Here is a 23359-nt window from a genome sequence, read left to right on the forward strand (position 1 = left end):
CTTTTCACAGCCTGGGGGACATCTGAAAGTGTTGAGACTCCGTGAATTATTTTTGAACTGTAGCCCACTGCCGGTAAACTTGGCAGCTGGTGCTTGCACAGCAGTGACCCACTAAGACATAGAGATTGATGACCAGTTGATGGCGTGGGTTAAAGGTCAAATATTGGCCAGGACCTGAGGAAAATCCCACTGATTTTCTTGAATTATGACCCATGTTAATAGGCAGGGCAATAATTGAATGTCTCGTCTGAAAAATGGCACCTCTGACAATGTAGCACCCCTTCCGTATTCTTCCGAAGTGTCAGCATAGATTTATGTGCTCAAGTCCTGGAATGGAGCTTGGGCCCAGCAATTACAGGGGAGCTGTGAATATTGAGGAAAGACAACTATTCTCAAAGGTCTGAAGCTTCCTACTATCAAGGGACTAAAAGCATTTCCAAGTAGGACACAAACTCATACACATCAAAAAGCCATATGCTCTCTGAAATTCTGCAACAGATCATGAAAGAAAGCCCATCGATCCCATTTATTTTACATAATCACCCAAGGGATTGGCTTCTATTACAGTATCTGCCTGGGAAACAATTCTTGGGGGGAAATTCACCATTAACAATGTTAGTGGAAAAGTCGATGCCTGGACAAAATATGATTTCTTTGTATGGTAATGTTATTGACATTTTTAATAAAGATTGGCAGAAGAGTGCTAACTCCATGTTATTGTATTATTGAGTTAAATGAGGCTGCTTGTTCAGTCAATCTGATAAAAAAAGATAGATCTTTATTTGAATTATACAAGAGAAATGCTTTCTAAATTAAAGGTGCATTTTAAGATCCAATCCAGTATAATCTTAAAATCAAATGAGGATTGTGTTCTTTGCTATGCAATCTTCAGTCCTTACATTGTAAGCTTTAAAATGAAGAGTCAAGGGCGGCACAGTGGTTAGCACTGCTGCCTCAAGGCGCCGAGGATCCTGGTTCGATCCCGGCCCCGGGTCACTGCCCGTGTGGAGTTTGCATAATCATAGAATCATTACAGTACAGAAGGAGCCATTTGACCCATCGAGGCCACACCAACCCTCTGAAAGAGCAGCCCACCTAGGCCCACTTCCCCCGACTGTAACCCCACCTAACCTGCACATCCCTGGACACTCGGAGGCAATTTTATCATGGCCAACCCATCTAACTTGCACATCTTTGGGTATTCTCCCCATGTCTGCAGGGGTCTCACCCCCACAACCCAAAGATGAGCAGGGTAGGTGGATTTGCCACATTTAATTGCCCCTTAATTGAAAAAAAATGAATTGGTTACTTAAAAATTTTTATTTTTATTTTAAGAAATAAAAGGAAGAGTCGAGTTTTGACACTTCTTTAAAAAAAAGACAAAATTGTGGCACTAATTACTAAAACATTTAATGCAACATGAGAAAAAATAAGTTGCAATATTCTCCAACAAGCACAATGAGCACAGTTAATCTACCAAATTGCTAATCTCATTAGAGAAAGCTTCCTTTTGCTTAGGATGGTTTCTGATCATCATTCTGTGTGATACATTTGAATTTACAGCAAAATGGAGTAGAGGGGGCCAGGTTAGTTGGTAATCTTTCAATCCTGCTTTATTACTCTCTCAGCAATTGTTAGTACCATCTTTGAATTGAAGCTGTTTTGGATTCTGATGTGAGGGTCAATCTCAGGAAGCACATGGATAATTTGCATTTATACTCAAAATGATTGGCCATTTCTACCGACCATTATTCTTTCAGGTGGTATTTTGGAAAGATTACTCGAAGAGAATCGGAGCGAATGCTGTTAAGTCCTGAAAATCCTCGAGGTACCTTTTTGGTCCGGGAGAGTGAGACCACAAAAGGTAATTATGACTGAAAATCAAATGATTAAATTCCTTTTGTAAATTGATTGATTGAACCGGATGCCTAGACTCTGCATCTTGCTTGCTCAGACTGTTACAATTGATTTTATTGTTTTGAAATGGCATGGTGCACACAGCTCTTACTAATGAAGTGTATCAGTGTATTAATGTACCACGGAACAAGTCAACGTAAATCTGCAATTTTCCACTTGTCGGGCCGTCCGTCTCAATAACGCCTTCAAGGAGATGAACCCAAATCAGCTGAAATCCATTCATCACAGAAGCCGAAAAATTGGAAATGTGATTGCTTAGGGGTGTACTGAAAGATGTCTTGGAGCAGACCTTCTTGGTCTTTGAACAGTGTAATTGCTTGAGGCAATTGTAAGATAAGCAGCTCACTATTGCTGTCGTTTTGCCCATATTTGCAGTGGCCCAGGAGGGTTTCTCAGTGACCTTTGTGCAATGTCACTGGTTTACGGTTTTAATGTGTAAGATTTAAGACCAGCTTGCCAGTTAACACTGTGGCTACTTAGGAACCAGTCATAGTTTCAGCAAATGGCCAACTAGTGACCCAAGTACCAATCAGTTCTAAATAGGACAAGTAAAGACAGCATAGTCCGGAAGTGGTGTTTGTGCTACTTTCAGAGATTGTCATGTTCTCTTTCCTGTGATGTCAACATTTTGACAAACCTATTTTGCAACAAGCTGATTGATGTGTTGGGTGTTCTGGATCACAAACAGGTCACCAACACTGGAAGTGGTGCAACTCTATTTTATTATAAGGTTAACTATATTAACATACTTGAACTGTGGGTAAATGCAATACCAGCTTTAACTGTTGACCCTTGCCTAGTCCTAACCAGGTGATGCACTCAGCACATGGTGAATGTCTGTGTTGCAGGCTGTGAGCTCTGTCCTCCGAGCTGGCTGCTACTAGAATGAGCGGGAACTCTCCTGTCCCCTGTCTTTATAGTGCGTGTGCTGTCACTGGTGATTGGCTGCAGTGTTGTGTATGCTGATTAGTCCCACTGCATGTCCATCAGTGTGTGTGTGTGTGTGTGTGTGTCTGCACCATGATATACTGGTGTACATTATGACACTGATGTCAGTGAACATGCTCGGATTTGCTGAATAAAATTGAGCAGGGCTTGACACTACCTGAGATGGGAGAATGACAAAACGGCAGTCAGTAAGGTTTGGGGGGGAGGGTTGAGAGGAAGGATGTAAATTAATTTGTAGTTGGTTTTTTTTGGGTGGGTGATCCACCAATATTTGCGATCGCAAACCTGATTTTAAGTGATTTATGCCTTTTGTAACTCGTAAGTAAACGTTACCAATTTGCTGCAACAACCTGAAATACATTTGGTCTTCTCTGAATGAAGTGTGTGGAGGAATTCTTTGCAAGTAGCGTGCAGAATCGTAGGGTGTGGAAAGTGATGTCCTCAGGCTATGTGTTCACTGCTTCCTTTCTCTGCATTCCTTTTACTTCAATATTGCTTTGTAAAGTGCGGCTGTGGTATAATATAGTGATAAAATTATCAATGTTACGCAGAAAGTGTCCATCGTAAAAACAAAAAGCTTCCCTGTGTGGGATACGTCCCGTTTTATAAACGTTTATGTAACAGTTTACAAATTGCGTAATTGAAGATAGAGGGTTTGAGATGAGGCTTGAAATTGGCCATTGAATATGGGCAACTTATCGAGACAACAACATGAGGACAAAATTCATGGGAAGGAGGCCTAATTACACTCTATTCTCAATATGCGCTGTCATTTGATGCTACACAAAATGTACCGTAAGAAGTTTTACAACACCAGGTTAAAGTCCAACAGGTTTGTTTCGATGTCACTAGCTTTCGGAGCGCTGCTCCTTCCTCAGCTGAATGGACCTCTTCATTCACCTGAGGAAGGAGCAGCGCTCCGAAAGCTAGTGACATCGAAACAAACATGTTGGACTTTAACCTGGTGTTGTAAAACTTCTTACTGTGCTCAGCCCGGTCCAACGCCGGCATCTCCACACAAAATGTAGTTACAGAGGAGCCCCAAACAATGTGGGTTTTATGTTTAAATTTGGGATGTAACTGAGTAATGTTGGAGCAAGGAGATAGGGAAATTGCAAAGTCTGTGTGAGCGTCACACTGCATCGATTTTAAGAGATGCGCATTTCTGAAGTTGCTTCTCTGACTGAAGTTTTGAAGCAGCAAAGCTGTAGTTAACCACGATTGATTGACTATTATAATGACTTCATCGAGTTAGAACAAAAGGGAAGCCACTAGTTCATAGCCATACTCATGCTTTTTAAATATTCAACCCTGGGTAAAAATCCTAGATTCTTGGATGAGATTCAGAGGGTTTCTTTTATCAGAATTAAATGGCTTTTATTTAAAAAGAAAGATGAAAGTGAAAGGCCGAGGTCATTAGTGAAAATGCTGAAGTTGTTAGTTAAGGTCAGACATCTGTATCTGAGAGAGGGGGTCGTGAGACACTGTCAGAATGAAAAATCCCACTGTGGCCAGAGGCAGAGTAGTGTGAAAAGTAGGTCACTGAATAGATAAAAGCGACTTCTTTTCCATGCTCTCAAGACAGTAACACAACAGACGGGCTTCAGATCCCAGCAGTACATTCACTTATCAGAACCTAATAAATACCACACTCAAATACTGTGTAAAATAACTAAGCAAGTTAGATAGTTAATTTAATGCAGCATTGCAGCTTTATCATCAGCTCAGATTAATGGGAGATTTTCAGTCCAGTGTTCGATGTTGCATTTCCGAATTAAATATAAAAATTTATTTTCATGCTGATTACTTATAGATGACATCCTGCTGACCGAAGGCACCATGTTAAGATCATTAACCCGAAGGCACCATGTTAAGATCATTAACAGGAGTCTCTATGGAAGCTACATTCTGAGCATCTGGAATAAGGCTCAGTACTACCCATTGTTTGAATGACAAGGGTGCTGTTTGGGGATCAAAATGGTGTACACTTTACACGTAAATACTCCTGCCATGATTTGCGCTGTTGTGAATTGCGCCGTGTTCCATTATGGTGATGGCATTTGCGTGTGTGCAGGTACCGTCCATTGGAAGTACGCAAAGTAGGTGGATCGTGACCTCAGTGGGCAATGCCATTTGGAGTGCAATGCTCCAGCCGACATCCTCTCTTAACCTGAGGCAGCTGAATATATGTTAAACAGCAGGAAGGAACCCTGCCGACAAGAGATATTTAATGGGATCGTCTACCACTTCTAGTTTAGTTGCTGCTTGATATCTTTTGGCTGTTGATTTGATTCTACAAGTATTTGGTGCTTTCTCTAGACAACACCGAGGGCACTTAATGCTGTGGGGGATGAAGGCTGTCATCCTGAGAGAGGACAGCAGGCTGGTTTTCTACAAAACCTCTGTCACTCCCTGGGGGGAGGGGACCTCAGTAAGCCTAGTAATCGGCTGGAGGACAGATTGCTGAACTGCGCTGACACCCTATAAGCCCCTTTGAGCACTGGGGTCAATAGCCATGATGGCAGCAGTCTGAGCTTGCCTGACTTCAGTCTGAGCTCCCACGCCAATACCCAAATGTTGGGTGTGTTCTGCTTGAGCTGAATTGGAAGCTAAGACATTGGTCATCATGGCCACGTTTGCAAGTTTGCTGAAGGTGTTGGCTGTCAGGTCTGTGCTGAAAAGAATGGGCTCTGAGCTCTGCATTTCGCCCTTTAGATAGGCCTGGTAATCAGCAAACATTCCACTGTGCATACCTGTCAGCCGCCTTCTAGGCCTGCCCAATTGAAGTACTTTAAAAAAATGTATTTATACAATGCAGGCGTTGCTGGCCAGGCCAGCAATTATTGCCCATCATTAATTGCCCTTGAGAAGGTGGTGGTGGGCTGTCTTCTTGCTACATCCAGAGTGCTGTTAGGAAAGCGGTTACAGAATTTTAATCCAGCAACGGTGAAAGAATGTCGATATATTTCCAAGAACTTCCAAGTGGTAGTGGCTAGTCTGCGGGATAGCTCGCCGAACAGTTGGGCTTGCCGTCGTCAATTCCGGTGCCGAGGTAGCGTGGTACATCCAGTTTCATTCCGCTGCATTGTCTTTGTAGCAGTTGGATGCAACTGAGTGATTTGCTAGGCCCATGTCTGAAGGCATTTAAGAGTCGCCCACATTGCTGTGGTTCTGGAATCACATGTAGGCCAGATCAGGTAAGGGTGGCAGATTGCGTTCCCGAAAGGATGCCAGTGAACCAGGTGGGTTTCAGAATGGGTTCATAGCCATCGTTAGACTTTTACTTTTTAATTTCGAACCCGGATCCCTAGAGCATTATGCTGGGTCCCTGGATTAGAATTCCAGTAACAGGATCACTATGCCACTGCCTCGCTGTACTCCTCTGGTTGCTCTCCAGCAGACCATGTGTGCGGCCATGTTTCAGGCTAGCTGGCGCCTGTGTCACTCCCCCCCGCCGGAGCTGCAGACCATTCATGCCCAGTGTCTCACCATATCCAAACGATTGCTTTGGGGGGGGGGGGGGATGAATGTGAAACTGCGTGACGGTGTGTCTTCGGCATCACTTTGTTCTTGTTATTGCTCCACTGCCTGACCAGGTTGCACTTCTTGGCCATTTGAAAGGGGCCACGGACAAGGGTAAAGTTGTGGTAAGGGATTGGGAGGGAGTAGTGGTTGTTTACACCATCTGCAGTTCAGAGGTCCGATGAGATTTTGGGATGAGGAGGAAGTGAGGTGTGAGCAGGATGATGAGATGTGAGGATATGTCCTCTTCAGTTGCTTCAGTCTTGTTACTGACCATGGGTTCAGCAGTTGTCATCCTAATACTGGTCAATTCCAACTCCTCCTTAGGGGTGAGGATACACAGACGCACCTGTTCTCCTCCGGTTAGCTCCTGCAGCCTCCCATTGATCCACTACCTTCTCCTGCAAGAGAGAGAGAGAGAAATGTGTCAGTGAGTGGGTGCATTGTATTTGGGTGATGTGGCTTTCTTGGTTGTATAACTAGCAGTGAGTTCAAGCTATGGGATGTGGATATGAGACTTGCAGCAGTGCTAAACGTGGGTGGGTGAGGTGAATATGAATGCCAGGTATGAGTCCTGATTGATAGTGAGTGTTGCTAGGTGAGTGATGAGGGTGTGGTGATTAGGTGAGAATATGCAGCTAATTGTACAGTTGATTGAAAAAAGAATTTGAAGGTGTATTCAGTGACCGTGAATATTTGTACGGAGTCAGTGATCTTCTTTGTTACTGCTTCCAGACCCTCAGGGTTAGAGTCTGGCACTGACCTCCATGGTTATCTGTTCCCACTGCCTTTTTAATAACATAGAAATATAGAAAATAGGAGCAGCAGGAGGCTATTCGGCCCTTCAAACCCACTATGCCATACATTATGATCAAGGCTGATCATCCAACTCAATAGCTTAATCCCTCATTCCCCCTTATACTTTGATCGCCTTCTCCCTTAGTGCTGTATCTACCTGCTTCTTGAAATTATCAAGCACGATAGCACAGTGGTTAGCACTGTTGCTTCACTGCTCCATGGTACAGGTTCGATTCCCGACTTGGGTCACTGTCTGTGCGGATTCAGCACGTTCCCCTTGTCTGCGTCAGTTTCCTCCAGGTGCTCCGGTTTCCCCCCACAAGTCCCGAAAGACGTGCTGTTAGGCAATTTGGACATTCTGAATTCTCCCTCTGTGAAGCCGAACAGGCGCCGGAATGTGGCGATTAGGGGCTTTTCACAGTAACTTAACTGCAGTGTTAATGTATGCCTATGTGTGACAATAAAGATTATTATTATTATTACAATGTTATGGCCTCAACTACTTCCTGTGGTAGTGAATTCCACAGGCTTACCACACTCTGGGTGAAGAAATTGCTCCTCATTTCTGTCCTAAATGGTCTACCCGGTATCCTCAGACTGTTGCCCCTGGTTCTGGACAGACCCACCATCGGGAACATCCTTCCTGTACCCTGTCTCGTCCTGTTAGAATTTTATAGGTTTCTGAGAGCATCCCTCATTCTTCTGAACTCCAGCGAATACAATCCTTTTTACATTTTTAACATTAAGGGGCAATTTAGTGATGCCAATCGACCTACCCTGCACATCTTTGGGTTGTGTGGGTGAGACCCACGCAGACACGGGGAGAATGCGCCCAGGCAGTGACCCAGGGCCGGGATCAAACCCAGGTCCTCAGCGCCGTAACAGCAGTGCTAATCACTGCGCCACCTCTTAGTGGATACAATCCTAACTGATTCAATCCAATCTCTCCTTGTACGTCAGTCTCGTCATCCTCAGAATCAGTTGGTAAACCTTTGTTGTACTCCCTTTAGAGCAAGAACATCCTTCCTCAGATAAGGAGACCAAAATTGCACACACTATTCCAGATCTGGCCTCACCGAGACCCTGTAGACGCAGCAAGACACCCCTGCTTCTGTACTCGAATCCTCTCGTTATGAAGGCCAACATACCATTTGCCTTCTTTACCGTCTGCTATACCTGCATGCTTACCTTCAATGACTGGTCTCCGAGGTCACCCAGTTCTCATTGCACATTGCCCTCTCCTAATTTATGGCCATTCAGATAATAATCTGCCTTCCTATTTTGCTACTAAAGTGGCTAACCTCTCATTACTCCAAATTATACTGCCCACTCATTCAACCTATCCAAATCACACAGAAGGATCTCTGCATTCTCCTCACAGCTCACCCTCCCACCCAACTTGCTGTCATCTGCAAATTTGGAGACATAACATTTTGTTCCCTGATACAAATCATTAATATATATTGTGAATAGCCAGGGCCCTACTACTGATCCCTGTGCTACCCCACTGGTCACTGTCTGCCACTTGGGAAAAGGACCATTAATTCCTCCTCTTTGTTTCGTGTCTGCCCACCAATTTTATGTCCATCTCAGTACACTACCCCTAATCCCATGGGCTTTAATTTTACACACTAATCTCTTAAGTGTCTGGAAAACCTCCTCGCCCATGGGGATACCGGACATCTCACTCTACTTTCCACCTTCTTTCACCAAAGGCCATCAGTGCAGCAGATGAAAACCTTGGAGCCTGCCACTATTGTTTGCCAAGTCAGAGTGACTTGCTGCCTGACTGCCAGCACATGGTCCAGTCACAACGCAAGGCCCCATTATGAAGTGCAGTCCAACAGGAGTAAACGGTGCAAGCTAGCTTTAAGAGTTACTAGGAAGTTACGATGCATGCAGCCAATTAATTAACAGTTTGGTTAAAGTCAGTTTCTACACCAGCCTTTCAAAACAAGATTGCTAAATTAGAGGAAGTTTTCTATTATGGCCTGATGATACAGTCCGTTCCAGATTGATTTTATGAATCCCCAATTTATCAGCCTCCGATAGAAAACCTTGACTGATTTCACTGTTGTGGAGATGCCGGCGTTGGACTGGGGTGAGCAGAGTAAGAAGTTTTACAATACCAGGTTAAAATCCAACAGGTTTTTTCGATATCACTGCTCCTTCCTCAGGTGAATGAAGAGGTATGTTCCAGAAACATTTATGCAGACAGATTCAAAGATGCCAGAAAATGCTTGGAATGCGAGCATTAGCAGGTGATTAAATCTTTACAGATCCAGAGATGGGGTAACCCCAGGTTAAAGAGGTGTGAATTGTGTCAAGCCAGGACAGTTGGTAGGATTTCGCAGGCCAGATGGTGGGGGATGAATGTAATGCGACATGAATCCCAGGTCCCGGTTGAGGTCGCACTCATGTGTGCGGAACTTGGCTATAAGTTTCTGCTTGGCGATTCTGCGTTGTCGCGTGTCCTGAAGGCCGCCTTGGAGAACGCTTACCCGGAGATCAGAGGCTGAATGCCCTTGACTGCTGAAGTGTTCCCCGACTGGAAAGGAACATTCCTGCCTGGTGTTTGTCGCGCGATGTCCGTTCATTCGTTGTCGCAGCGTCTGCATGGTCTCGCCAATGTACCACACTTTGGAACATCCTTTCCTGCAGCGTATGAGGTAGACAATGTTGGCCGAGTCGAACGAGTATGTACCGCGTACCTGGTGGGTGGTGTTCTCACGTGTAATGGTGGTATCCAAGTCGATGATCTGGCACGTCTTGCAGAGATTGCCATGGCAGGGTTGTGTGGTGTCGTGGTCACTGTTCTGAAGGCTGGATAGTTTGCTGCAAACAATGGTTTGTTTGAGGTTGCGCGGTTGTTTGAAGGCAAGTAGTGGGGGGGGTGGGGATGTTCATCTTCATCAATGATGTGTTGAAGGCTGTGAAGAAGATGTCGTAGTTTCTCCGCGCCAGGAAAGTACTGGATGACGAAGGGTATTCTGTCGGTTGTGTCCCATGTTTGTCTTCTGAGGAGGTCGGTGCGTTTTTTTGCTGTGGCGCGTTTGAACTGTCGATCGATGAGTCGAGCGCCATATCCCGTTCGTACGAGGGCATCTTTCAACGTCTGTAGATGTCCGTTAAGCTCCTCCTCGGCTGAGCAGATCCTGTGTAAACGGAGAGCTTGTCCATAGGGGATGGCTTCTTTAATGTGTTTAGGGTGGAAGCTGGAGAAGTGGAGCATCGTGAGGTTATCCGTGGGCTTGCGGTAAAGCGAAATGCTGAGGTGACCGTCCTTGATGGAGATGAGTGTGTCCAAGAATGCAACTGATTTTGGAGAGTAGTCCATGGTGAGTCTGATGGTTGGATGGAACTTATTGATGTCATCGTGTAGTCATTTCAGTGATTCTTCGCCATGGGTCCAAAGGAAAAAAATGTCATCGATGTATCTGGTGTATAACGTCGGTTGAAGGTCCTGTGCGGTGAGTAGGTCTTGTTCAAACTTGTGCATGAAGATGTTGGCATATTGTGGTGCAAATTTGGTCCCCATGGCTGTTGTTAACGGAACAATGTAGCTGTGCAATCAGGGTGTTTGTCGGTTGGAAATTGTCAAGAATGATCCTCTGGCTGATTTCTGACGTGTAGGACAAAAGTCTTCATTTCCTTGGCTGTGAATCCTGGCTCAACTGGGACACCCGTAAGTTATTTTCTGGCCCTTTTTACCGACGGGATCTTCTGGTCCTATCAAAGGTGACACTGCACCCCCCCCCCCCCCCCCCAATGGCAGGTACCTTGGCAGAGGGATGGGCGAGCCATGCAAAACATTGTAGACTTTGGCGAGACTGGAAGATCCTGCGGGTGGCCAATGATGAGCTGTCTCCATCTGCAGTAAACACGGCCAATTACGCGGGGTTGGGAGGGGGGGGGGGGGGGGGGGAGGGTTGGGTTCATGCATGCGTGGAAAATCCCTGCCACAGTCTGAGCTGCATTCGAATGGTGGTTGCAGAGGTGAAAGGATAATGGATTTTTGCATTGTTGTTTGATAGAACAATGTACTGATCCTTAGTATTCTCCCGAACAACATGTTAACTATTTTTGCTGACCGTTCTCCCACATTGTCACTGTCAGCCTCATCCTCAGAAGTTCGGTAAAGTAATTTAAAAAAATAATAATTGCTCTCGGCACAAAAAAGCAGGATGTCACTTTTGCAGCACAATTAATGTATTAGCATTAATGGCAGTGCCACTAAGTGCAGCAAACAAAGGAAAAAGGATTTGCGGCAATAATGTGCCCTATTAAATTTTATATATGAGAATATATCAAAGAATGGAGCTAACTAAATTATCCCAACGATCATTTAGAATCTGAATGCAAATTAAATTATTATTGAGTGTTATTAAAATTAATTATTTAAATCATTAAAATTCTGTCATATACCACAGACTGCGTAGTGTTCCATATCGCAAAGGCTCCACACTATCCATGAGGCAAAAAACTAAGGGTGGGATTTTCTCACCCTGCCTGCACACGGATCGTCCGGTCCCGCCAAAGGGCAATAGATTTTTGATGTGGCGGGTCCCACCTTGACTGGGCTGGAAAATTGCAGCCTAAGTATATTAACCTAACCATGTTGATTGCTTTGCATTCAATGTGTTGCTCACGCAATCAACAAAGGAACAATTGGCAAATACCATTGCCCGAGCAACCACATCTCACAAAAAGTTTCCCAAAGCTGTTCTGGTGGCTATACTTCTCGTCAACATTTGCCGTTACATACTGCTGACAGTTCTCTCCGAGAAGAGAGAATCTAACCATCTCCCCTTCAATCAATGGCATTACCAATGCTCGTTCTCCAACCATCAGCATCCTGGGCTGTAACCATTGACCAGCAATCGAACTGGACCAGCCAGATAAATACTGTGGCTACAAGAGCAGATCCAGGGCTAAGAATTCTGTAGAGAGTAACTCACCTCCAGACTCCTCAAAACCTGTCCACCATCTACAAGGCAAAAGTCAGCAGCGTAATTTTAAAAAATCTATTCATGGGATGTGGGCTTCGCTGGCTGGGCATCCCTGAGGACAATTCAGAGTCAACCACATCGCTGAGGATCTGGAGTCACCTGTAGGCGACACCAGGTAAGGACAACAGATTTCCTTCCTTAAAGGACATTAGTAAACCAGATGGGTTTTATTACGACAATCGACACTGGTTTCATGGTCACCTTTGGACTTTTATTTTTATTGAATTCAAATTTCATTATCTTGCTAGGGTGGGATTTGAACCCGGATCCCCAGAGCATGACTCTGGGTCTCTGGATTACTAGTCCAGCAACAATACCCGACGCCACTGACTCTCCGCTGTAATGCAATACTCTCCATTTGCCGGGATGAATGCAGCGCCAACAGCACTCGAGAATCTTGATGCCATTCAGGACAAAGCAACCCGCTTGATTTGGAATCTATCACCTTAACATTCACTCCTTCAACTGCCAGTACACAGTAGCAGCAGTGTGTACCATCTACAAGATGCATTGCAGCAATTCACCAAACTCCTTCAACAGCAGCAGTTGCAAGAGAACACCACCACATGCAAATGCCCCTCTAAGCCACACACCCTCCTGACATGGATCAATACCAACATTCCTTCACTGTCACTGACGTCAACATCCTGGAACTCCCTTCCTAACAACACTGTGGATGTACCTACACCATACGGACTGCAGTGGTTCAAGAGGACGGCTCACCATTATCTTCTCAAGGGCAATTAGGGATGAACAGCAAATGCAGACCTTGCCAACGATGCCCATATCCCATGGAAGAATGAAAGAAAAATTAACTGATAGCATTGAATGAATACATTTTAAAAAGGTACCATTGTTTTAATAGAAATCCTCCACACCATCTTTCCCCTGCACAGGCACATCTCTTCCTAAGTCTAGGTCTTCATCTCCCCTCTTTGCCTCAGCTTCATTTGTCGAGGCATTTGTCTTTTATCCTTTTTAATGTTATGTTTATTAAAATTTTCCAAACACGGTAGCACAGTTAGCTTCACAGCTAAATGGGTCCCAGGTTCAATTCCTGCCTTGGGTCACTGTCTGTGCGGATTCTGCACGTTCTCCCCTTGTCTGCATGGGTTTCCTCCGGGTGCTCCGGATTCCTCCTGTTGTGTTATTCGCCTTGGGGTAACACGGACTGCAACTGGATGCAGTTGTACTTGAAAGTAGACTCCAAACTGTGATGTTGGTTCAATACGTTTTATTGAACTTAAGCAGTGCGCACAGTTCACTGTGGGTTTGACACTCTACTAACCCAAGTGTGCTGACTATAACTAACTAGACCAGACTAGCTCTGAGCCACATGTAGAAGGTTCTAACTGATATATACACCCTGACTGTCACTACAGCTGTCACCAGTGATAAGAGGCAGAGTGCTGATGCCTCACGTGATTTATAGTGGGAGACGGCCCTCTAGTGTTCTGCCTGGTGATTGGTTGTGTTCTGTCCTGTGTGTTGATTGGCTGTACTGGGTGTCTGTCACTGCCTGTCTGTATCTCATTACGTGCATGAGTGCATATCATGACATCCCCCCTTTTCTAAAAAAAATGTTGGTTGCTTGGAGCATATGCGACCGTATTTACATGTATGACTATTTACATTAAATGGCGAGTGGATGATTACATACATAAGAGGTGTCTAGCGTGCAGATACAGAACAAAATTTACAAGATAAATGTCTATAAATCCAATCTTTGGGGCTTGCATCTGATCCTTGTCGACCGCCTGAGAGGTGGAGGTGGGGATGATGGCACCTTGACAGGCGGGATTGCTGCCAGATTGGTGGCCTCGTGGTGCGAGGTGTCCGGAGGAGGCATAACAACATGGAAAAGTAGGGTCTGATGGTGGGCAGGCAACTTTGCGCAGTGCCCTTCTGTTGCGCCTGACTGGAGCCATTAGCCATACGAACTACAAACGATCTGGGAGCAGCCTGTCGAACAACAACAGCTGGAGCTGACAAGCCTCCATCAGGTAGCTTGATCCGAACAGCATCTTCCGGAGATAGCACAGGCAAATCGGTAGCCTGAGCATTGTACGTCAACTTTTGCCGGTTCCTGAGTTGCTGCACCTTTTGCAGCACTGGGAGGTGATCCAGGTCTGGTAAGTGTATGGCTGGAACAGTCGTCCGCAGGTCTCTATTCATGAGCAGTTGAGCCGGAGACATACCGATGGACAGAGGGGTTGCCCTGTACGCCAATAGCGCAAGGTTGAAGTCAGAGGCAGAGTCTGCAGTCTTGCAGAGCAGTTGCTTCACGATATGGACCCATTTCTCAACCTTCCCGTTGGCCTGCGGGTAGTGTGGGCCTGAGGTAATGTGTTTGAATTGGTACGACTTGGCAAAATTGGACCACTCTTGGCTGTGGAAGCAGGGACCATTGTCACTCATGATAGTGAGTGGAATACCATGCCTGGCAAATGTCTCCTTGCAGGCCTTGATGACTGTCCTTGATGTGAGGTCTGACAGCTTCACAACTTCCGGGTAATTTGAGAAGTAATCTATGATGAGCACATAGTCACGCCCATTGGTGTGAAAAAGGTTGATTCCCACCTTGGACCACGGAGGGGTCACAATCTCGTGTTGCTGGAGTGTTTCTTTTGTTTGAGCAGGCTGGAAACGCTGGCAGGTCGGACAGTTGAGGACCATGTTGGATATGTCCTGGCTGATCCCAGGCCAATAGACAGCCTGCCGGGCCCTGCGCCTACATTTTTCGACACCTAGGTGCCCCTCGTGGAATTGTTTGAGCACTAAGCTCTGCAGGCTGCGCAGAATAACGATACGATCTAGCTTGAGGAGGATCCCCTCGACGATTGTCAGGTCGTCCTTCACATTAAAGAACTGAGCATTGCCCTTTTTTGCCAGCCATTTGCAAGGTGGTGCATTACACGCTGCAGAAGAGGGTCTTTGGCAGTCTCTTCACGAATGCTGATCACTCTTTCATCTGAGGCTGGGAGGTTGCTGGCACACAGCTGCACCTGTGCCTCAATCTGGCGGATGAAGTCAACCTGTTCACAGGGTGAGGTGATGGAGCGGGACAGGGCATCCGCAATTATCAGCTTCTTGCCTGGTGTGTATACTAACTCAAAATCATACCTTCGGAGTCGAAGGAGAATGCGCTGAAGCCTGGGCGTCATGTCATTCAAGTCCTTATGAATGATATGAACCAAGGGTCTGTGGTCAGTCTCTACTGTGGTAGACCATAGACATAGTCATGGAACTTTACAATGCCGGTTAGGAGGCCCAGGCACTCTTTGTCTATCTGGGCGTACCTCTGTTCAGTAGGAGTCATGGCCCTTGACGCATAAGCAACTGGAGCCCAGGATGAGTAGTCATCCCTTTGGAGGAGCTCCGCACCAACGCCATCCTGGCTTGCGGCCGTGGAGATTTTTGTTTCCCTGTCCGGGTGAAAAAACACTAGTACCGGAGCAGTGGGGAGCTTTGCTTTGAGCTTGAGCCACTCTGCTTGATGTGTGGGTAGCCACTGGAATGCAGTGGACTTCTTCACCAGATGCCTGAGAGCCGTGGTGTGTGAGGCCATGTTGGGAGTGAATTTTCCCAAGACATTCACCATTCCGAGGAAGCGTAGTACCGCCTTTTTGTCTTCCGGGGTCTTCATGGCGTTAATGGCCTTGACCTTGCCCGAACCTGGTCGCACACCCTGCTGGGATATCTGGTCGCCCAAGAACTTGATGGATGACATGCCAAAGGAGCACTTGGCCTTGTTCAGCTTGAGGCCATTTGCATGGATACATCGAAAAACTTGTTTGAGACTAAATATGTGTTCCTCGGGGATCGTGGACCATATGATTACATCATCTGCGTAGACACGCACACCCTCAATGCCCTCCATCATCCTGTGGAAGATTTCAGAGGCTGAGACAATGCCGAACGGCATACGGTCATAACAGTACCTGCCAAATGGTGTGTTGAACGTGCAGAGCTTCCTGCTGGACTCGTCCAGTTGTATCTGCCAGAAACCACGCGATGCATCTAGCTTCGTGAAGAATTTGGCGTGTGCCATCTCACTGGTCAGTTCCTTCCGCTTCGGGATCGGGTAGTGTTCCCGCATTATGTTCTGGTTAAGGCCTTTGGGATCTATGCAGATCCGCAACTCTCCTGAGGGCTTCTTCACACAGACCATCGAGCTGACCCAGTCAGTCGGTTCCGTCACTTTGGAGCTGATGCCCTGGTCTTGGAGCTCCTGTAGCTGTGCCTTTAAACGTTCCTTCAGAGGAGCCGGCACCCGGCGTGGTGCATGGATTACAGGCGTGGCATCAGGCCTGAGTAGGATCTTGTAGCAGTATGGCAGCGTACCCATTCCATCAAACACATCCAGATATTGAGCAAGGATGTCATCAATGTCAGCCTGAAGATCCACATTGGAAGAAGACATGGCATGGACTCGCTGTACGAGGTCGAGTAGCTTGCATGCATGGGCATCATCAGGGATGCCTTATCAGGCTTGATGATTTCAAATTGCAGTGTGGCATTGATGGTCTTGTTGGAGACGAAGAGATGACAAGATCCTAGTGCAGTTATGGCATTGCCATTATAATCGAGGAGCTGGCAGGCTGGCGGAAGAATGTTGGGTTGCTTTTTAATGCGGTCAAAATCAGCTTGAGAGATGAGATTGCCAGAAGCACCAGTTTCCAGCTTTGAACTGTAAGCTGCATTGATTTATGTGTATGACAGCACGCCATTCGTCCGCGGACTCTAGGCGTCTTGCTGAATTTGAGGAGGCATATTCACATGTAGTGATGATGCCCACACGATAGGGGGATTCCAGGCAGTGGTACTCTGGATCCGTAATGCTATCAGAATCCAGTAAACCTTGCTGTATACATCGAACGCGCTTGCGTTGAAATTGGGATCGCTGACCCTTGACTGGTGGTGCAGACCTGCACAAGGCTGCATAATGTCCAGGCTTCCCGCAATTTAAACATCGCCTGCCTTTCGCAGGGCATTGCCGCTTTAAATGGGCGGTGCTGCAGTTCGGGCACGACATGACGTTGACGTTGTTACGCTCCGTGCGTCGTCGCACATGCGCAGTGCGGTCAGCCGACGTTCGCACCTGCGCAGCCTGGTTTTCGGCCGCTTCGTTCTCCCGTTCGTGTTGCGCATGCGTGGGGCCCCGGGAAAAGCACGCAAAATGGCCGCTTTCATCGATACTGAGGCGCTGCATCCGGTCGATGGCCTGCGCACTCTCTGCCTCGTGGGAGGCAAGTTTTGCGTATTCTGCCGATTTAAAACGGGAGTACCGATTTCTCGCATGCTCATGCACTATACACATCTCGATTGCGACTAGCAGAGTCATGTGCTTAATTTTGAGGAGTTGCTCCCGCAAGGAATCAGAGTGCATCCCAAACACGATCTGATCCCTGATGATGGCATCAGCGGTGTCAACATAATTGCAGGACTGCGCAAATATACGGAGATGAGTGAGAAAGGATTGGAAAGGTTCATCCTTACCCTGGAGGCGTTGCTGGTAGATATAGTGCTCAAAGCTCTCATTTGTTTTGACTTCACAGTGACTGTCGAACTTCTCTAAAATGATCTTGAATTTGATCTTGTCCTGGCCATCGGTAAAATTAAGCGAGTTGAAAATCTGGATGGCTTGGTCCCCCGCAGTTGATAGGAGCAGCGCGATTTTTCTTTGCATCGGACGCATCCTCGAGGCCCGAGGCCTCAATGTAGAGAAGGAACCTTTGCTTGAAGACCCGCCAGTTGGCGCCGAGATTGCCGGAGATCCGTAGCTGTGGACGGGCCTGGATCTTCTCCATGCCGCTGGAAGGCACTTGCTGGTCGTCACGGAATCACTCGAGGTAAACCACTTAGAGAAAGTAGACTACTGGTATCACGTCGTGTTATTCACCTTGGGGTAACACGGACTGCAACCGGATGCAGTTGTACTTGAAAGTAGACTCCAAACTTTGATGTTAGTTCAATATGCTTTATTGAACTTCTTAAGCAGTGCACACAGTTCGCTGTGGGTTTGACACTCTACTAATCTAAGTGTGCTTACTATAACTAACTAGACCAGACTAGCTATGAGCCACATGTAGAAGGTGCTAACTGATATATACACCCTGACTGTCACTATAGTTGTCACCAGTGGAAAGAGGCAGAGTTCTGATGCCTCGTGTGTTTTATAGTGGGAGACCACCCTCTAGTGTTCTGCCTGGTGATTGGTTGTGTTCTGTCCTGTGTGTTGATTGGCTGTACTGGGTGTCTGCCACTGCCTGTCTGTATGTCATTATGTGCATGAGTGCATATCATGACACCTCCCACAGTCCAAAGATGCGCAGGTTAGGTGGATAGCCATGCTAAATTGCCCTTAGTGTCCTAAAAGGGGTGGGGCTACTGGTTTACGGGGATAGGGTGGAGATGTCGGCTTAGGTAGGGTTCTCTTTCCAGGGGCCGGTGCAGACTCGATGGGCCAAATAGTCTCCGTCTGCACTGTAGATTCTATGAAAAGCACCAGGTTGCATTAATGAGAGGAGAGAGAACAGTATAAATTCAGTATTCATAGAGAAGCATCAACTTGTGTACAACGCCCCCTCCGAACATATGCACATTCTGGAGAAGAGAGAAATAAAACATGCATGCTGGTTTTAGTAAACAAACAGAAAAATAAAATGGGAATTTGGGTTAATGAAATAAGATTTTTAATGAAAAAAGAAAACGAAAGTCAATCTATTGTGGTGTGGGGGTGAGTTGTAATTTCTCTACAGGTGCTAAAAATGGCTGCCAATTCTTGCAAAAGTTTGTAGTGGAGCCACTTAGCGTTCACATCTTTAATCCAGTGGGAGAGGGATGCAGGAGCTTCCATCTAAGTAAATTTAGAATGGCCAATCCAATGACAGTGGGAAGATGGACCAGTGCTTTAATTTTGTTTTTGCCCTTGAGGGGGCAGTTAAACCACATTGCCATGGATCTGGAGTCACATGTAGGCCAGACCGGGTGAGGATGGCAGATTTTGGGCAGCCGAGGTCCCAGGTTCGTTCCCGGCTCTGGGTCACTGTCCGTGTGGAGCTTGCACATTCTCCCCGTGTTTGCATGGGGTTTGCCCCCACAACCCAAAGATGTGCAGGCTAGTTGGATTGGCCATGCTAAATTGCCCCTTAATTGGAAAAAATGAATTGGGTACTCTTAAGTTTATTTTTTAAAAAGATGGCAGATTTCCTTCCCTAAAGGACATTCGTGAACCAGATGGGTTTTTACGACAATCGTTTCATGGTCATCATTAGACTTAAATTCCATCACCTGCCGGGGTGGGATTCGAACCTGGGTCCCCAGATCATTACTCTGCATTACTAGTCCCACGCCAATACCACTATGGCACCGCCTTCCATTGTATACATGTAAGGAGAGGGGCAAAGCTATGTTGAAAGAGATAATCAGATTTCTCTGTTACGTGTACCCCCGGACAGGTAAATTGGTCAAAGGAGATCTTAAAGGTAGTGTATGCTGTGGAATGTTACGAGCTGCTGCATTCAAAAGAAAAAGTTCGCTCTTTCTTAAATTGAGTTTATAATCCGAAATACAACCAAATTCATCAAGAGTTATCAAAGGATTAGGCAAAGACACGTAATGTAAAGGAGAAGGCCACCTGCATAAAGTGAGGCCCTCTGTTCAATGTCCTCCCCCCCACACCGCCCCACGTATTCCTGTCATGTACTGATTGCGAAACACAACAGTAATTGTCTCAATGGCTATAGCAAATAGCTGATGGGAAAGGGGACACCCTTGGCTGGTACCTCGAAAAAGAGGGAAATATTCAGAATGGGTGTTATTTGTTCGGACCGATGACCGCGGGGTAGAATACAACGATTTAAGCCAAGAAATTTTTCTGAAGCAATAAAAAGGTAATTGCACTCTATCATGTTATGCAGACTGGCCAAAGTGAATAATAAACTGCAGAACATGTAGTTTAAAATAATTTATTATAGAACAAACTGCGCAGTAAGATAACTAGGGTAAATTAACTAACAAACAACTAACACTAAACAACTCTCGAGAAACTACTGCAAATACGTCTATCTCCCAGCACGACCAACTCCCAACTCCCAGATCACACCGTGACGTGATGTGTTTTGCAATGCTAGTGGTCAGAGATCGTGCATAACATTATGTACAAACTTACATTATGCATATCATCACACACTCAACAAGATCAAAAGCCTTCTCGGAATCTACAGAAATTAAAATCTCTGGAAGTTTTGTGGTTGAGAGGCAGGATATTAAAAAAGGGATGTCTACTTTATATAAAGCTGGTCTGGTCAGGAGAAATAATGGAGGGAAGAATAGACTAAATGCATAGCTAATATTTCAGCTGTCAGCTTAAGATCCGCATTGAACAATGAAATTGGCCTAAAAGAACTACATGCAAGGAGATCCTTGTTTTTTTTTTAAGATCAACAAAAGTGAGGCTTGTCTTAGGGTTTGAGGGAGACAATATCAAATGATTCATGAAACATGTTAAGTAGTAGAGGGTTGAGTTTGTCTGAGAATCTTTTATAAAACTCAATAGGATATCCATTTGGCCCTGGACATTTTCCATGTTGCGTGGCTCACACTGCATTAGTCATTTCTTCTCTGGTAAAAGGCTCCTCTAAGCCAAGCATTGTCAAACTCGGGAGCGTAACCCGCGGGTGGTTCGCGGGCGGGTGTCGGGAGGATGTGGAGCCGTCCGTCGCGGCGCTCCTGATCGCGCAAAGCCAACAGCAGCAGCCGGCTTTTAATAATGCCGGCTGCGAGCAGCCTTCAAAATGGCCAGGAACAGATTTTAAAAATTCGGCCGCACTGCGCATACGTGCCCGATCATCAGTGCGCATGCGCAAAACTATGCTCATGCGCACCGATGATCGGGCACGCATGCGCATTGCGGCCGAATTTGTTTTTATACGGTCGCAGCCTTTTTTTTTTAAGTTCGGGGGGCCAAAGGGACCAATGGGGCCAAAACCATTTCTCCATTTTTGTCAGCAACAAACAAGGTAAGAGAAAATGGTGGGTTGCGCAGGTTGGCCGGCGTGGGTCACGAAGGACGGCTGGCATGGGTCACGAAGATCGGCCGGTTGGTAAAAATGGGTCCACGGAAAAAAAGTTTGAAAAACACTGCTCCACGCAACTCACTGAGTCGGGATCAATGGTGGGGGCATTCAAAGATCCAAAAGTGTCCTCAAAGGCTGATGTGTTAGTAAGTTGTTCGGATTTGTACAAGGCAGCATAATATTTTTATAATGTATTGTTTATCTGCAGAGGATCAACTGGTATGCCTGAAGAGGTTTGGATCTGTGTAATTAGATGGGTCGAGGATGACTGACTGAGCCGGTGGGCCAGCAATTTACTGGCCTTGTCACCATGCTCGTAATGTACATATTGTGATTTAAATAGCATATCCTCAGCATGATGTGTAGACAAGGTGTCAAATTCAGCATGCCATAAGAGACGCTCCTTATATACAGCTGGAGATGAATTAGTGGCACATATGCCCAATTGAACAATACATTCTGATCGTTGAGATTTTTTACCCCTCTGTTTCGTAGCTGGCAGTGGATATGATCTGTCCTCTTAAGTGGGCCGTCAAGGAAGCTCATAGAATAGAGGCAGAGATATCAGAGGTATCGTTAATAGCTATAAAATCCCGACAGAAAGTTAAGAAAGGCATCATCTGAGAGCACAGGTGTATTAAATCAGCAGGGTGAACGTGATTCAGCCCTGCCACAAATTAATAAATCCATTGTCAGAGGAGCGTGATCAGAAACAATTATAGCGTTGTATGAACAGGAGAGGACAGCCGCAAGAGGTTTATTATTTAATTAAAAATAATCAATACGTGTATGCGTATGATGAACAGGGGAGACAAAGTGATACTCCCTGCTAGTTGGCGCGTAGAAATGCCATGGGTCTGAGACTGTATACTCCTGAAGGAATGATTTCATAATCTCAGCAGATTTCAAAGGCGTGCTGGTTTTAGTGGCGGATCGGGCCAGGGTAGGATTCAGCCAGCAATTAAAGTCACCCCCTAAAATAAATAAATGTCAGCCCATATCTGGCACGGGATGATAAAAATGAGTGAAGTAAAATGTCACTGTCCCAATTAGGGGTATATACATCAGCAAGAATTAAAGGAGCATTATATATCCTGCCTGCAACGTTAACGTATCGGCCATTCATTCCAGTCATAACATTTGAAGCTACGAAAGGTAAGGGCTTGTGTATTGAAATTGCTGCTCCCCTTGCTTTGCTGTGAGGCGGTGAATGATAAAGTTAACCCGCCCACTCTTTGCAAAGACTAAAGCGATCTGAGGCTCTTTGAGGTGGGATATCTGGAGGAAAATAACTTGTGCACCCAAGTGTTGAAGATGCTGTAAGACTTTGTTATGCTTGACAGGCTGATTCAACCCTTTAACATTCCAGCTGGCAAACCTAAGCATATCCCCCAGACTGTTGTGACGTTTTAGATTGAGTCATATATTCTTTGGAAGAAACATAACTTCAGCTATTATCAAGGGGGGAGGGGGTAGAGGAGAAGAGTAGGGGGAGGGGGCAGTACGTATTGTAGCAGTGATATGGCAAGTACTAAGTGAGGTTGTGATGCTCAAACAGATTTTATAAAACAATAGAACACCAAACATGAGAAAACGAAAAGGAGAAACGATAGAAATATTAAGAACACATCCCCCCACCCCTCAAAGCATCTCCTCAAACAAGATGCATGTAGTTTCAGTTCGTAACTTTTACATGACACTCCTCACAAAATGTAGCTTATCTACTCAGTCCCTTTGTTAAGAGAGGTTGAGTGACATTAACAAATCAAACAGAATAAGGCAGACTAACAATGACCGGTCGGCACGGTGGCATAGTGGTTAGCGCTGCTGCCTCACTGCGCCAGGGATCCGGGTTCAGTTCCAGCCTTGGATGGCCCCATGTGTTGAGTTTGCATTTTCTCCCCGTGTCTGCATGGGTTTCCTCCGGGTGCTCCGGTTTCCTCCCACAGTCCAAAGATATGTAGGTTAGGTGGATTGGCTATGCTAAATTGCCCTTTAGTGTCCAAAACAGTCAGGTGGGGTTACTGGGTTATGGGGATAGGGCGGGTGCGGGCCTGGATGAGGAGATTCTTCGGAGGGTCAGTG

At 45.9% G+C, this 23359-nt stretch overlaps 1 protein-coding gene across 3 annotated transcripts in view; it reads left to right on the forward strand.

Moving 5' to 3' along the window:
- LOC140428506 (proto-oncogene tyrosine-protein kinase Src-like) overlaps positions 1-23359 on the forward strand; it is a 238701-nt gene that overhangs the window by 180042 nt on the left and 35300 nt on the right. For all 3 annotated transcript variants that reach the window (XM_072515060.1, XM_072515059.1, XM_072515061.1), the window contains one exon: positions 1761-1864. In XM_072515060.1, coding sequence (XP_072371161.1) covers positions 1761-1864 — 104 coding nt within the window. The remainder of the gene's footprint in view (positions 1-1760; positions 1865-23359) is intronic.

This window comes from Scyliorhinus torazame, chromosome 8 (assembly GCF_047496885.1).
Source record: "Scyliorhinus torazame isolate Kashiwa2021f chromosome 8, sScyTor2.1, whole genome shotgun sequence".
Taxonomy (NCBI): Eukaryota; Metazoa; Chordata; class Chondrichthyes; order Carcharhiniformes; family Scyliorhinidae; genus Scyliorhinus; species Scyliorhinus torazame.